Source organism: Rosa chinensis, chromosome 6 (assembly GCF_002994745.2).
Source record: "Rosa chinensis cultivar Old Blush chromosome 6, RchiOBHm-V2, whole genome shotgun sequence".
Taxonomy (NCBI): domain Eukaryota; kingdom Viridiplantae; phylum Streptophyta; class Magnoliopsida; order Rosales; family Rosaceae; genus Rosa; species Rosa chinensis.
In genome coordinates, this window is record NC_037093.1 from 15820560 (window position 1) to 15837819 (window position 17260).

The following is a 17260-nucleotide window of genomic DNA, read 5'->3' on the forward strand; positions in this document are numbered from 1 at the left end:
AGTTGCATTATTGCTCTATGTTGATGATATAGTGATTACTAGATCATGTAAAATTGGTATTACATCAGTTATATCCGAGCTTAGTGATGTTTTTGATATGAAGGATCTTGGTCCTCTTTCTTATTTCCTGGGGATAAATGTTCAATACAAAGACACAGGTTTGTTTTTGTCACAAGAAAAATATGCCAAGGAACTTATTGCCAAAGCTGGACTGGATACTTGCCGAGATTGTAATACCCCTTGTTTGCCTCATAATCAGCTCCTTAAGAATGAAGGTACACCTTTGTCAAACCCTACTCTCTACAGAAGCATTGTTGGTGCATTGCAATACTTGACTTTCACTAGGCCAGACATTGCCTATGTTGTAAACACAGTATGTCAATTTATGTCAACTCCTATTGATGTGCATTATCCTTCAGTTAAGAGAATTTTTAGATATATGCAAGGTACTTTGACAAAAGGGTTATTTTACAAATATGGTAGTAGTGCTGCATATATCAATGCATTCTGTAATGGTGATTGGGCTGGTGATGTCAATCAAAGAAGATCAACTACATGATTCATTGTGTATCTTGAACACTGCCTTGTGTCTTGGCAATCAAAGAAACAAGGTTCAGTTTCTAGAAGCTCTACTGAAGCTGAATATTGAGCTCTTGCCAACACTGCTGCTGAAATTTCATGGATGAGACATATCCTCTGTGATTTACATATCCGGATTCCTACACCACCCTTGTTGAAATGTGATAATCTTTCGGCTCTTGCATTATGTTCAAACCCTGTTTTTCATTCCAGGATCAAACATCTTGATAATGACTTTCACTTTGTCCAAGAGAGAGTCCAAATGCAAGATCTCCTGTTGCAGTATATGGCTACAGAAAATCAAACTGCTGATGTATTCACAAAGGGTCTACATAGTCCTATATTCAAGCAGCATTGTGTCAATCTCAGTGTGTTATCCCCCACTGAGATTGAGTGGAGGTGTTAACAAGTCAACGTGAAAGGTCAAGGTGCTCGAGCATGAATAAGGAGCTGTACAGCTGTAGCGCATGTAGTGGTGACGTACTGTCAAGCTGCTGATGTGGATTTACAGGCTGTAATAGCTAGGGTTTTCTTTCCTTTGTTTTTCGTACTACTATAAATAGTGCTACTGTTATAGTAATTCTATTAAGTTCCCTTAATTGAAATTCTCTCTCAGATTTTATCTGAAACTCTCTCTTACTCTCTGTAAGTTCTTCTTCCTCAAGCTTTTATATATTCATGGCAACAGTGTTATCATGTCCATGACTGCTTGCAATTTGCAAAGACGACATTGCCTTATCATCGTGTGAATGTATATTAGTGTGAAACATGCTTTCTTAAAAATTTGATCTCATCATTTTTCTATAAGAATCGGCACAAATAAATGCTAAATGAAAGAGTTAAAAAGTGTTTTGTTTTGTGGAATAAGAAGTTTTTGTTTGTCCGTGAACTATGTCCAATTAGTTATTTGGAATAAGTAACTGAAATAATGAAGATCACCGATTCGACTCTCACCTTGACATCATAAAAAAGATTGGACGAGGTTGGAGAAAAAAAATTATTGTTTCTACTTTGAAAAAAAAAAAGGGAAAAGAAGTTGTCATTCAATAAAACTCAATCTTCAAATGAGTTTCGAATAAAAAATGATTTACTATTCTATGACCTGACCTGATTAAAATCATTAAATCCACGAGATTCGGTTGTGCATTTCTATTCTTATACTCACCTCTTCCGGCCAGTTGATTTATGCCATACTTTATTATATATGTTAAGACTATTACAGGTTTTTGTTCTGCTTCAAAAACTGTAGCAATCATCGTCCTCAAGTGTTAAAAAAGAAAAGAAAAGGATTAAAATGTAAGATGTTTCATTCTTTTTCTCTGTCTCATATTTGTTATATAAAAATTCTGCAAATTATTCTCAACCTCGTATATATCGTTAATTTTTTTTTTAATTTAATTTTGGGTGGTGTTATTCACACACCATTTTTCTCTATTCACACCCCTCTTCTATTTTTCTATTATTTTAATTCAATTTTTGTTTTTATAAATTACCCTAACTACCCTCCCTTATAATTATGTTCCTTTATCTTTTTTTTTTTTTTTTTTTTTTTTTTTTTTTTTTTTTCAGTAAGTCAATCATCCTCAAATCCTAAACCCTTATTTTCCTGCAGACACAGAGGACTTTAAAACTCTTTTTGATTCCGTCTTTTTTTTCCATCAAAAACTTCTCTAGCATAGTCATTCTATCTTTCTAATGTGATGCTTTGAAGTTCAATCATGACAGAACAAGAAACTTTAGACCCATCTTTGGAGAAAATTTTACATCTAATTTGCAATGGCCGGAGATATGAAAGAAAAATAAGAGTTCAATGATCATTCGAACCCCTTTGAATCTATCAATCCTGGTAAGATTCTAACTAAAATTATTTGGTGTATTTGAATCCATTGAGCAACTATAGAACTTTACAACAACCTAATAATGATGGCCTTATGATTTTAGACATGATTTGTTCTACTATATTATTCTAGTAGAACATAATATTGTCCCCACACGAAGATTGCAACTCATTGCAATATTCAATATTATGTACAACATCTCCAAATTTTGTGCACATCATTGGCTGCAGTGTGGAAGCTTGTGGTTAAAGTGGATGGAATGATGTACTTGGATTAGAAATCATAAACAAACAAGCATTAAGTTTCGTGCTTTGCAAAGTATGGGGACAAACTTTGCAATTTCGATTAAGTTGGATGAAGGTAATTACCATGGAAGCATATTCTTTGTCTAATAATACAGGTTATTCCACTTAATCAATGTATTTTTTTTTTTCATTTATAGATTAAAAAATTGATTTATTGTATAATGATGTTTGATTCATGATTGACTTGCCAAATAAAAAAAAGAAATAAAAAAAAACAGAATTACAAGAGAGGGTAGTTGGGGTAATTTATAGAAAAAATTTGAATTAAAGTAACAGAAAATAGAAGGGGTGTGTGAATAGAGAAAAAGGGTGTGTGACTAGCACCGCCCTTAATTTTTTGGTATGATATTGTTGAAAAGAAGTGACAAGCATCAGTATCAGTTTGCAACAAAAATACTGAATTACTCAAGACACAATATATATGACTTAGATTGCCTTACTTGAAAAGAATTTCTGACTCCGCCCCTATTCGTTATTCTAAATTAGAATTCCAAGTCTAGTATGTGAATAAAGATAACCATTAATCATTGATAAATGAAATGAATTTTTTTTTTCATAAATGCAGCTCTCTTCGAAGAAAAAACTCTTGATTTTAACAACTTAGTATGCGCCTAGGCAAGCGCATCTATATATTTTCCAGGGTTAACCTACGAGATATTAGCTTGTCAACATGGTAAGATAGACATGGGCATTTGCATGGTTCCTATTCTTTGTACATATATAGTTGCTTGTACCTGGGCTTGTCACTGATAACATGTACCATGCATGCTGGCATGCTGCCAACTAAAACATATATACTAGCAATTTAAGCTTTCACAAAGAAAATATAGTGCATGTCTATGAGCGGTTCAAAGTTCTATAATGGGCATGCAGGTCGATCAATCATTCTCAAAGTTGGCCATCGATCAATTCAAAGCACAAAACTGAGGAACTACCAAATGCAATTCAGTTACTTGAAATTTTGTTGTATGATGGTTTTCCAGGTCCACGTACCTTTAGTTTAGTTGGCTTGGTCCTGGCTCTTTGTTTGTTCTGTCGAGAGTTCTTCTTCCCCTTGGTTTTATTGATTGAGTGTTTCAAGTTGTCAAAAAAAAAAAAAAAAAATGCAATTCAGTTAACGAAACTCATGTCGGCTTCAGCTGGATCACATGGACGTATTGTCCAAACATCACTTGATACCGGAGTCTTAGATATTGGCCGACCCGTACCTTGTCGAAAAAAATCCCCAATTTGGCTATTTGATTTTTCAAATGCATGCGTATGATGTTTACCAATGATCGATCTGAACATTAGTGTACGACCTAATTCTTTCTATACCAATTAATGTCTCCTTAATTTTGACTCCGATACAGGGAATTGATTATAGGTATGCATGGCTTAAATTAATTTGGGACGCATTGTCATTTGTCAAATAGTACGTCCTAGTCCCAATCCTTTTCTTGTCCCCTTCACCACCTGGATTAGCCCTAGAAGCTTAATAAGGGATAACTTCTCTTGATGACTTTTGCAAGATGAGACATACGCAGGAGATATCATATTAGTAGATGAGATAAGTTGAAAACTTGCATTTCACATCAAACCAGAAGTTTTTTAGAGGTTGAAAATCAAGTCATCCGGCATTAGGGATCCGAAAGTAAACAGTGTAGGGCCTGTTGATACTTTATAATCAATATGAATGACGATCATAGCTTTACGACAATTAGTTCATCAACGTCGCGAAGTCCTCGATCAAGTTGTCAATGCCTACTAGCCGGTATCTTTGTCAATATGTACAATTATTTGAGGGATTAATGATGCATGGTATACTTCGAAAGATTAGTCGCAGCTGACAAGAAAATAAAGAACCACAAGAAGATCTAATCTTGAATTTAAGCCACTATTTCCCAGTTAATTTCTTAAGGGTGGAATTCCTCCCTCAATTTTAGAGGGTCCAAGTGGGTATGGCTGTAGGAAGAAATTCCCAACTCAAAGATTTATGGTTGATTTGTTTCACTTCAATATTGTGGTTTGTATGGAATGCTAGAAATAAAATGAGACATGAGGGCAATATGTTTTCAGTTGCTACTATTTGTAGACTCATCTCTAGTCATATTCTAGCACGTAGCCGTTTGGCAACAGGTACCATTCACAATTTTATCCAAGATCTTCGCATTTTGAAATCTTTTGGGGCCAATGCAGGTTGTGTCGTGCCCCTAGAGTGTTAGAAGTGAATTGGCATCCACCATTGATTGGTTGGATTAAGATTAATTCTGATGGAGCTTGGAAGCATGATGAGGGGGTTGGAGGTTATGGAGTTGTGTTTAGGGATCATATGGGACGTTTTTTGGGAGCTTTTGCTTCTAATCTTGATATCCCTAGTTCCATTGTAGCAGAGGTGATTGCTGTGATTAAGGCAATTGAGTTAGTATGGGTTCGTGATTGGAAGCACATATGGCTAGAGCTGGTTGACTCTTATTATTTTGGATTTTATTAAGTCTTATTTGTTGGTCCCCTAGCAACTTCGTATTAGCCGGCTCAAGTGCTTGTATCATATTTCTAAAATGACTTTTTGTGTATTACATATTTTTTTCATGAAGGTATAGGTAGCTGATGCTTTGGCTAATTATGATATGACTTCTCCTAATATGGTGTGGTTGGATACTCCTCCATCTTTTATTTTATTGCATTGTCAGAGTGACCAATTGAGTATTTCTCAATTTTCGATCACAATAGCTTGTTTTGTAGGGATGTTTGGTTTGGTCTCCCTCCTAAGTTGAATAGTTTCTTACTAAAAATTCAAATAAGGAAAGATCCCTTATTTGCTTCAGCTAAAATTTAAAAAAAAAAAAAATACAATAAGTTTCTTAACGGTTCGGCAATATGGGTTCTCCACTTTTTTCATCATTAATTTCTCCCGGCTTTCGTCATTTTTCCAACCATGTGGATACAAGATCCGTATCCTTACAAATTTATGGAAGCTGACTGATTTAACTGTCATTGAATTTATCATGTTACATATCGACCAAATTCAGTCTTACAATTCTACCGTGGGACATGGGTGTGGATGCTCTAATAGAATATTGAACACTCCATAGCCTCCTTCTAAATTTATTTTCTTCAATGAAATAATTTTCAAAAAAAAAAAAAATGAAGAAGAAGCTGATCTATATCTATATCTATTAATCGAAACTCTTGATCATTAATTATGAATTTATGACTATTATTTTCCATTTTGTGGTTTAGGCCAACCATTAATCTGAAAACCTAATAAAAAGGCGTACGTGTCAACTACTTAAAAGGCTTCGGGCCAAAAACAACAACTATTAGAAAGGTACATGCATGGTAATCAAACCAAACCAAATATGGGAGTAGATTATCTCTCACTGAGATACGTTGTATAATAATTATTTAATTGACACTTGGCTCAACAAGTACGTACGTGTAAAGTTGGAGTTTCTACGTTTAGGAGTTGTAGTAATCTGACTAAATTATCGAGTTCTTGAATGACTATGAACCTCTGCTAATCCCAGTCAAATTAAGGTTTTGCTAACATGCATGTGTGTTCCTTCTGTGAACTTATAATAATCATCATTTCAAGTACTTCAGGGCCTCTCTGAAAATCATAATACATTAATTAAAATGAAGAAAATCTAGTAAACTGCATGAGGTTTGCAGAATTCAGGGTGCTGATCTTATCGATCAATCTTTCCAAATTAGTGAAATTATTTACGAGAAATTGCTTACACACTAATCTAAACCTTAATCATCTTACTTAATTAGTTTAGGGATTGCCTCCAATTCCTCAAACACGTCTGCAGAACAATGAACAGAATCCATCCCCTCGATTATTTTAGGTTATCAAATTTATACGCAACATAATATATAGAAAATTGAAGGTGAAGAACCAGCTGGGCAAGGATTGATGATGACTGTTTTTATATTAAACACTGAAAAGGTCATAAAACGGTGATCATATCTTCTTATATAACTGAAACAAACTTAATCGGTAATACAATTACTCCTAGCTAGCTAGCCAGATTTGATAATATTGTCTGCCAATCATCAAACATGGTCCCCAAATCTGATATTATAAACAAGAAGAATCAGAAGAGGGGATCGTGCAGCCATTAGAAAATGCTAAAAGAAATGAGAGTGATTTGGATTAAGAAATTATCATATTCTCTTTCGGAAATTTTCAAACCAGGAAGATGGTTTCAAGCCAGCTTGTAGGTTTTAATAGCGCGGCTCATAAACGAGACTATGAGGCCTTATATAAAATCTTGGCCCAATTCATTTATGGATTTGGTGCTAATGTTTGACTTGGGATTGGGCTCTTTAGGCCTAATTGATTTGTTGTTCCTACACTTGGGCCTGTTTGTGTCGATGGCTGACGACCCAGGATTTGTTTATTTTTTATTTTTTTAATTATATTGCTAATTTGGATGGCGGATTTAGGGTATATGATCGGAGTCCTTTGTCATTTTGTTTTTTGGAGTAGACAACATCATAAGCAATTGTTATCCTTGCCCATAACGTTTAATGCTAGGATCTTAGTGACTACTAGAAACTGCCAATATGGTGTGAGTTATGGGCTTCCCTTGTCTCACTCTCAAGCAAATCAATCAGCATTTCCTATTTTGCTTCAACCGGATTTAATTGGCCATACAATTTAATTGTAGCTAATTCTCGCAAAAAAGCCTAACTTGGATGTAGGTCTCGTCAACCGGCCCGGCCCGGCCCATTCATGGCGGGCTTGGACCGGGCCGGGCCTTGTTACATTTTTAAATAATAGCGGGCCGGGCTTTATTATAAATCAAAGGATCCAAGCCCGTCCATATATATCGGGCCTTGCGGGTTTTTTCGGGCCGGGCCTTGCGGGCTTTATCTATAAATAAATATTTAAAGACACTAATATATTTTTTTTTAATCAAGCTTTGAAAATTCATTGGATAATGATCAAATACAACCAAACGGAACAAATCTATATTGTACCCAAAAAAAAGGGACAATGATAAAAGAGGTCATTTTGAAGTGCCTTATTATAATTCAGATGACACAAAATACCCCATGATAATTAAGGTCACTCCTTAGCAATCTATCACTACAAATGACAAAAATTACAACCCATGCCATCGTCTCCCTCTTCCCCGGTCCATTTCAGAATATAATTAACCCTTCCCTCTCTCTCTCTCTCTCTCAACTGACCTCACCGTCGTGGTCCAGACCCGATCGCTCACAGACATGCCCCCACCCAGCGACGGAGCTCTGCGTGCCGTAACCAAAATCCCCGGCGATGGAATCGGACCGCTAGTCAAGAACGCTGTCGAGAAGGTGATGGAGGCGATGCAGGCGCCGGTCTACTTCGAGAAGTACGATGTCACCGGCAACATGCCGAGGGTGCCGGAGGAGGTGATTAAGTCGATCAGGAAGAACAAGATATGTCTAAAAGGCGGGCTGGCGACGCCGATGGGCGGCGGCGTTAGCTCGCTGAACATGCAGCTCCGGCGAGATCTCTGTCGACATTCTGGTGATCAGGGAGAACACCGAGGGTGAGTACTCGGGGCTCGAGCACGAGATCATTCCTGGAGTTGTTGAAAGCCTTAAAGGTATAAACAATGCAATTCCGAAATGTAAAATTCGTTATTAACTGTAAAATTTATAATGTTCAGTCAGTTTTGGAGGAGCAGGAACAATATATCTTTTTCGTTTGTGATTATTATGAACTTAATTAGTTTAATTTTTTTATTGTAGAATCTGTTTAGAGGAGGTATTGGTATCAGTTGTTGTGTTTGATTGTCTCTATAATTTTATCGAAATTCAAAATGATGGTTTTATCTTGTGATTTTCATGCTAGATGTAGAGGTTTTGTTGTAATTGCTTTGTCCAAAATAAGGATTTTCATATAGATAAATCTTGTGTGTTCGGAGAAGTTTAGCAACAAGCAATCTTTTTACTTTGATGAATTGTGTATGCTTATGTAATTGGTTTGCTTTGATCTTGGCATGCTTTGATCTTATTTTTCTGAAGAGTTCTTTTGTTATTCGGGTTTTGTTGTTTTATGGCTTTACAAATGTCTATTCATGATATTATGTACTTCACAGTATGTTTCTATATCTTGGATAGTTCAGTTAACACTTAAGTATGCTTCTTACTGAAGTTAGATGGCTTTACATATCTGACCAGGTGTGGGATAGGATCGCGCTAGGTCTAGCCTCTCAATATGTAGTATGCTTACTACATATTCAAATCTTGAGAACCATCCTGCGAAAATCGGAGCTCCAAAACTAAGTTGAAAGAAGAAGCTGCTTTCAGAAACTTTTTGGAGGCTTTGATGCCTCCAATAATTTGATAAAGCTTGGAGGAAAGCAGATGCTGCCTGTGGACTTCTTGCCTCGTAATAGAAGATTTGCTGCTACAGAGACGGTGGAAGATATAGGTAACTTGAAAACTGAGCAGCATAAAAGGAAGCAACATGGATAGGAGTCAAAGGTGGAGAAGAAAGAGTGGAAGGTATGGGCCTGCTATTTGTTTTAGCTCATCTTGGACATGATATTTTATTCATCTTGCCTTACCATTAAAGATTAATATGCCAGCTTATGATAATGAAAATCTAGAAACTGTCATTGTAAGAGTAAACTGTGAGCATATAACTTGCATTAAAATATCTGAGCTACTGATTTTGGCATTTGATAATTCCAGGAATTGTACCTTCTGTTTTGTAGTTGTGTTGGTAAATTTATGTTGGTTATTTGATGATAACTTGAATATATCTGAGTGTAAGCAGCTGTCAAAGGAGGAAAGACGTGAGGCATGGCACGTTAAAAAGAAATTGAAGAAGGGACTTTACAAGGGTAAAGTGCAGCATTCTCAGAGAGTAGCTGCTATATCTGGCTCTTCTTCCAAACGTCTGATGTGATTGTGCTGATCATCAAATGGTAATGGGAATAGAATCACCTAGCTGAATCCACAGAGGACTTATCAAGTTGTTGTGGCTGCAACTCGAGAAATGGGTATTGGAAAGGATGGGAAACTGCCTTGGAGGGACGCCTTAATGTTATTCTGACTTGTTCCGGGGGGGGTGTGATGTTTATATCTATCTTTAAAACAGTAACTCTGTGTGTGTTTAATTTGTGGTTTTTTTGTTGTGGTGGTTATTTATTATATTTTAGGGGAGTGATGTGTGGTGATTTTGGTTGTGGGGGTGGTTATTACTTATTAGAACTATAGTCAGTATAGTGTTTGAGTTCTCATGCCTTGTTCCTTTTTCTGATCTTGTATTCCCTCTTGGCATGTTCCTACACAACAAACGGTTGAATATAGCCAAACTCCTTAAGTCATTGGTAAAGTCACTAATCAGGTCATTAATCAAGTCACTGTCTGGGTAACTATTAACCTCAAGTAACTAACTAAGTCACTGATCATGTAACTGCTAAAAATCACTGTTAATCACGTCACTAACTAAGTAACTGACCATGTTACTAACCAAGTAATTGTCAGTAGCTAAGTCACAAGTTGATAGTCAAGTCACTGTTAATCACATGTTACTAACTAAGTAACTGACCATGTCACTGACAATGTCACTAAACATGTTACTGTCAATCCCTGGCCATGTCATATAACCTCAAGTAACCGGTAATGTCACTATTAACTTCAAGTCATTGGCTATGTCACTGGCCAAGTTACTAGTCATGTCACTGTTAATCCTTAGCCAATGAAGTCATTGTTCAAGCCAAGTTCCTAGTCAGTGAGGTCACTGGTCAAGTCACTGTTAACCTCAAGTCACTGACCATGTAACTGTCTCAAGTCACTGACCATGTAACTGTCTCAAGTCGCTGTCAATCACATGTCACTGACCACATCACTGTTATACACATGTCACTAACCACGTCTTGAGGACAAATCCCCTCACGACCAATATAGGTGAGAAGTAATCTCCTTCCTCAAAGAAAATCTGTGTGAGGAGCTATCCCCTCAAAGCAAATTTGGGTGAGGAGTAAGTAATTCCCTAAAGTGGAATCTGTGTGAGGAGAAATCCCCTCAAGGCCAATATGGATGAAGAGTAATCTCCTTGAGGAGATATTTGGGAGATACCTTTAAGGCAAATTTAGATGAGGAGTAAGGTAATTCCCTAAAGATGAATCTCTGTGAGGATTGTGAGGATAGATCCCCTCAAAGCTAACATGGGTGAGGAGTAATCCTCTCGAGTCGAATCTAGGTGAGTAGAAATCCCCTCGAAAGGAATCTGGGTGAGGAGCAAGGATTGAACCAATTTACCTGTAAAAGTAATTTTGATCAAGTCCCTAGTTAGTGAGGTCACTGGTCAAGTCACTATTAACCTCAAGTCACTGACCATGTAACTGTCTCAAGTTACTGGTCAAGTCTTTGACCATGTAACTGTCTCAAGTCACTGGTCAAGTCACTGACCATGTAACTGTCTCAAGTCACTTACCATGTCACTGCCTCAAGTAATTTACCTGTAAAAGTAATTTTGATCAAGTCCCTAGTTAGTGAGGTCACTGGTAAAGTCACTATTAATCTCAAGTCACTGACCATGTAACTGTCTTAAGTTACTGGTCAAGTCTCTGACCATGTAACTGTCTCAAGTCACTTACCATGTCACTGCCTCAAGTCACTTACCATGTCACTATCAATTTCTGATTTGATGTTCAATTCCTGATTTAGTTACATGTTCAATTACTTGGTCAGTTATATACATGATCAGTTACATGATCAGTCACTGGCCAAGTTGCATGTCACTTACTATGTCACTGTTATACACGTCAATGTAAACCCTTGGCAAAGTCATTGTTAACCTCAAGTCACGGGCAAAGTCACTGACCATGTTGCTGTTAATTCTTGGTCAAGTTACTGACAAAGTCATTGACCATGTCAATTACCATGTCATTGTTATACACGTCACTGACCATGTCACTGTCAATTCCTGACCAAGTTACGATCCATGGTAAGTGACATGATTAGTTACTTAGTTAGTGACATGTGATAAACAGTGACTTGACTATTAACTTGTGACTTGGCTACTGACAGTTACTTGGTTAGTGACATGGTCAGTTACTTAATTAGTGACATGTGATTAACAGTGACTTGGCTATTAACTTGTGACTTGGCTATTGACAGTTACTTGGTTAGTGATCGACATGGTCATTGACATGTAATGTTTAACAGTGTAATTGGTCTTTTTTTACGGCTATGAAGTAAATGAATGCAAGTTTCTATCAATTTATTCAAGCATAAACTGGTCTAGATTATAGTGATAGACAAATTGGATACACCACTCCTGATACAAATATATACATGATGAGATAAAAATATATACATATAGACAAATATATACAAATATATACATATAGACAAGAGACCTATCCTCTTCCCGTAACCAATTTTTGCTATGGCTTTGTTCAAATCCAAATGCATGCACAGGTGTGATATTTAATCTCATGCATTTTCTGAAGAGCTTGTGGCAAATTCAAGATAATCTGCATATGCTGGAGTAGGAGCTAAAAACACAAAATCAGAATTGTATTAGAAAAAGCAGATGCATATGAAGCGTATACATGAACAGCACAGTAAAAAAGTGCATGAAAAATGTTTTGGCCTCATCAAACAAACTCTTTGATCTAGATATCTTTGCTTATAACTATGCAAGGAAAGTTACAGCTAGTGAAACCAACACACTGCAAAACCGATGTCCTAAGTGACACTGCAGTCGCTTCTAAATTAACATCCAGAAATCAGAGCTGCTTCAAATTCAGACTGATTGAGATTTCGTACATTTTAACTACCACTACCACTCTCAACATTGTATCCAAGTACATTTTCAAGTATTATCAGAAGTAAAATGGAACATGATTTAGTAGCAAAGTTCCATTTGATGGACAGACACCACATATTATGCACCATGCAGTCCTAGATATGATTTCAGAATAAGAATACTAAACTTTATGAGCTATAGGAGCAGCAATTTAACAAAACACTCAATTCCACAAGTCATGATCGCCAACATAATGAGCATCAAGACCAGTTTTCTCAACTAGAAGATATATATATATATATATATATATATATATAAAGAAGAAGGTAAATTTAGACCAAAACACACAAACAGCATCTTAAGCAAATCTCTTGCTGCTCAATTCAGCATCAAGGCTGTTCCAAAATAATAAACTTCATAATCACTTTCATATTTTCTTTTATTACCTAAAGACAACAAATATGTAAATTTGACCAGAACCAAGACCACTTCAATAAATTGCTTGCTACTGAACGCAGCAGCAAGTCTCTTCCTACAATAATTCTGCCCTCCCCCAGGTCAATCCAAAGAGTCAACTTCAATTCCATATGCAAAGGCCAATAGTCACTAAAGAATTATCAGAATACCTCTTAGAATAAACTCCATTAGCCGAGGCTCTTGATGTTTTAGGAAGCTCATTATTCTTTCCGGTAATCATGTTTAAGCTGCCCAGGCTAACTTTTGATATTTTGATCGGTAACTTTTCTTTTGCCTCAGATGGCTTACCATCTGCTTCTATGCTGCCAGGTGTGTTACCCTGCATGCAATTTACAAGTTACGACTGAGAAGCTCAAATAGACATAGTGATTGTCTATAAGAAACAAACCACAATGTGAAAAACATTCACAGAAGCCTCTACGATCCCATTTGGCGAGGGCATAGCAAAAGGTACTGATTGTGCCTACTGCCTAGTAACACTAATGGGAAGAAGTAAACCTTAAAGAAGCCAGGAAACTCTGCCACGGACTTCAGTGTATATGAATCCATGCTTGAACCCGTTCCCTGCCACACTGTCAAGTTCACATATTCAACACAATCTGTCATTTTCTCCACATTGATGATCGATCCTCTATATATATATATATATATATATATATATATATATATATATATATATATTAATCCGCTAAATCTCAGTTCAGGCAAGCTTCTACATATTAGAAAACCACAACCTCTACATATCTCCGAGCTAGGAATCAAGCTCTGAGCAAATATAAACACAAAAACTCAAAATCAAATAGGTATCACAAAATCCTAAGTTACAAAATCACAACTCTCCAACCTTTCTCCAAATGCATGAAACAGAAAAATCAACACTCACCGGGTTCGACATAAATGAAATAAAAGCTAAGAATCAGTGGAATTCTCTGAAATTTCATTCTATAATTCACAAAAATGAAACACCAACAGTACACACGTCAAGAGCCAGATGTTGCTTGACAATCAATAAAATCCAAAACTCTCCACAAGCACAAAAATGATATCTCTCTTATATGAATCCTCTACTTTTTCTAGTCAACCAAATTAGAAATTAATAAGTTATTACTGAGGAGAGAATCACAAGAAGTTAATCATAAGATCACATATTAGTAAGTTACAGAAGCAAATCTATATATCAAAGCACACCAAACTGCTAATTCTCTTCAAATCCTTCCTCAAATCTTTGAAAATCGAAGTTAACTACTAAGAGAATCGCAGATCTTAAAACTTGAACCTCAAATTTCTCCATCTCACTTAAAAATTATACCAACTACTTGCAAATTCTCCTAAAATACTTGAGTTCTGAGTATTTAAAGCTCAAGGAAACAACAAATTATCGATTCGAACTAAACAATATCGAGATGCATTGATGTAATCTCACTGAAAATACTGATCCATACCTAGACATTCGTACCTGGATTGAAGATGAGATTCCGGCACCGGTTGTCGATCGGAAAACCGATCGGGTTAATCAAACAGCGGGTCGATTATGCTGAAGAGGTTGGGGTGGCAAAATTCGAGAAGCATTAAGCAATCTCATCACTATGCAATGCCAAATTTGAACGGGTCGATGTCGTGAAGGTTATGGAGCTTCAAATTCCGGCGATCCTGAAAGTCGTTCGCCGTAGCCGCCATTGTTCGCTCTCTGAAATTTGAACGCAGAGAGAGGAAGACGAACAGAGTAGTGGAAACTCCGAGACTCTGAGACTAAAACCTATGAAATTTTGATTGTATTAGGCTTTAAGGGCAGAATGGGAATAAACAAATAAAAAACTGACTTTTTTTAACATCACTTCATTATTCATAAGGATTAAATTAATATTACTAACAATTCATTATGGACATTTTTATCAAGTGGGAAACTAGGTGATTTTTTTATCATTTCACACTCTAATATGACTTTTTCCATAATTTCCCTAAAAAAAATCTATATTTATATATAGACACTAATTTATTTATCAATAAATTTTTAAAGACACTAATTTTTTATAAATCTATATTTATATATCATACACTCCAAAGAGCAACCTCTAGCAATTCAAAGAAAATAGGAAAACCGACTATTAGATGTGATTATTACAATAAATTATACGTGTGGTTAAAAATTTAGTCAATTTCACCATAGTTTCAAACCCGATTGGATTAGTCAACCATAGTCACTTGCATGTTTTCTTGGTTGACCGTTGGCGTGATGACTGCAAAACTTGCTTATTTTTTTACATCACGTTTGTAAATATTTCATCGATGGATGTGTGTGGACATAAGATAAAAATTTCAATTTTTAATTACAAATACGTTGGCCTATACTAATTTGCCTCTTAAAGTTGTATGACTTATACATTGCATTTAAATTGTTGAGGTCCATTCTAAAGCAACCATGAAGTGGAAGATGAATTTGGAGAAACCAACCGCTCGATGGAGAGATTGTAATGTTTTATGGTGGTTGTAAAAAATCCAGCCAATTTAGTTCTCGTTTCGAATTCGATCAACTAGGTCAAACTTAGTTACTCTTATAAACCTATATTTATATATCATACACTCCAAAGAGAAACCTCTATAAATTCAAATAAAATGAAAAAACGGACCGGTGGATGTGATTATTACAATAAATTATGAGTGTGGTAAAAAATTTAGCCAATTTCACCATATTTTCGAATCCGATCGAATCGGTCAACCGTATTCATGACATGTAGAATATATATGCACATATTCTATATAGAAGTATGAGAACTTCCAATTTCACCATAAGCCAAATTACAACAAATTCATACTCACACAAAGACACACACACACACACATATATATATATATATATAAACACACACATATATAAACATGTCTAAAAGTCCTGAATCTTCAATAATGATGATGCGGCACACTGAAGATTTTCAAATATATGTGTTGGGCCTTCTAGACATGAACTTGTAAAAGATGTTGCAGATTCCCGTCCAAGCTGAACTGCTTTCACTTAAATTGCCATAACTCCTTCTAGAAAATTCGGAATAGCAAACCGTAAAATTCCTCAGAAACTAGACACATGGGGCTTTCCATGCATATAGGGTACAGCTTCTAGTTCCATCCAAGCAGTTTCCAGTAATTCAGCGAAGTTAGGTTCTAGACATGAACTTGTAAAAGATGTTGCAGATTCCCGTCCAAGCAAAACTGCCTTCACTTAAATTGTCATAACTCCTTCTAGAAAAGTCAGAATCGCAAACCGTAAATTTCTTCAGAAACTAGACACATAGGGCTTTCCGTGCATATAGAGTACAACTTCTAATTCTATCCGAGAAGTTCCCAGTAATTCAGCGAAGTTAGGTGTTCTGCATAACAATTTTCTGTGTTAGTTAGCTCAGCTTAGCTTCTTTTCTTCTTTCTTTGAAACACACCTACAAAGACACTAAACTAACGTAAATGAACCATAAATAAGGAGGACTACACATATATACCAAGACTCCAAGAGAAAGAGGCATAGAAATATAAGAAAATATGAGCACATCAACATAAATATATATATATATATATAATATATAATAGTTTACGGGCTTTTACCGGCCGGGCTTAGCGGACTTTTACCGGCAGGGCCTAGCGGGCTTTTGGCTGGCGGGGCCTATGGGCCGGGCCGGGTTTTTGTGGGCTTTTTGGCGGGCCTCCATCGGCCCACCGAGGCGGGCTTTTGAGGGCTTTTTGACGAGCCAGGCCGGGCTTTTGGCCCTCAGGGCCGGCGGGCCTCCATCGACCCACTTGATCCGCGGGCTTTTTGATGAGGCCTACTTGGATTGATTATGTGCCAATGCAAAGACGTAAATAAATCTTTATCATATAACTTCCTTGAGCCAAAACAAATAGATTCAAACCACCTCAAGCAATTGAAGAAATGGAAGATGATGAAGAAGTTGCTAAACCCAATCCACCCCAAGAGCAGCATAAGCCTAATGATCTGCCTCAGAATAGAACCCAAAGTGTATCTTTTCCCCTGTTCTCTTCTGTCTCTCTTTTTTCACCCAGCAATTCCACAAATGAGGTGGTGGAGGAAAGAAAACATTTGGGTGGATAAGTAAATCCTGCAAAAATGTAGGGGCAAAGTGGTCAATTGACCAAGGAATTTGATCTTCATGGGGCTGATAGGAGCATTTTAATGTGATATTTTAATAGTTAATTCCTCACATTTTGCTTAGTTAATTCCTTAACTGAATCGATTTTTAATTCAATTTCTATTTTTAGGTACATTGGAGTAGATAAAGGTGAAATGAGCGTTAGGTCCATAATTACCT

The 17260-nt window shown here is 36.4% G+C and overlaps 1 protein-coding gene across 2 annotated transcripts; it reads right to left on the reverse strand.

The window, feature by feature from the left end:
- Window positions 1-11918: 11918 nt before the first annotated feature.
- LOC112169038 (bZIP transcription factor 68) lies at window positions 11919-14686 on the reverse strand. 2 transcript variants are annotated; one of them, XM_024305976.2, is made up of 4 exons: window positions 14404-14686; window positions 13446-13519; window positions 13097-13266; window positions 11919-12216 (listed from the first exon to the last, which is right to left on the reverse strand). In XM_024305976.2, exons 2-4 carry the CDS (start codon window positions 13494-13496, stop codon window positions 12186-12188), a joined length of 252 nt encoding a protein of 83 aa, XP_024161744.1. In that variant the 5' UTR covers window positions 13497-13519; window positions 14404-14686; the 3' UTR covers window positions 11919-12185. The 2 variants fall into 2 exon arrangements, with proteins under 2 accessions (XP_024161744.1, XP_024161745.1); XM_024305977.2 differs by having other exon boundaries at window positions 14390-14686.
- Between the last annotated feature and the right edge of the window lie 2574 nt (window positions 14687-17260).

What these genes read in the sequence shown, in the direction of transcription:
- LOC112169038 (XM_024305976.2), bottom strand. Translation starts at nt 13,496, where the DNA reads ATGGATTCATATACACTGAAGTCCGTGGCAGAGTTTCCTGGCTTCTTT. An exon ending in AGTTTCCTGGCTTCTTTAAG is followed by an intron (nt 13,267 to 13,445) that starts GTTTACTTCTTC and finishes AATTGCATGCAG; the next exon opens with GGTAACACACCTGGCAGCAT. An exon ending in AATGGAGTTTATTCTAAGAG is followed by an intron (nt 12,217 to 13,096) that starts GTATTCTGATAA and finishes TTGTGTTTTTAG; the next exon opens with CTCCTACTCCAGCATATGCA.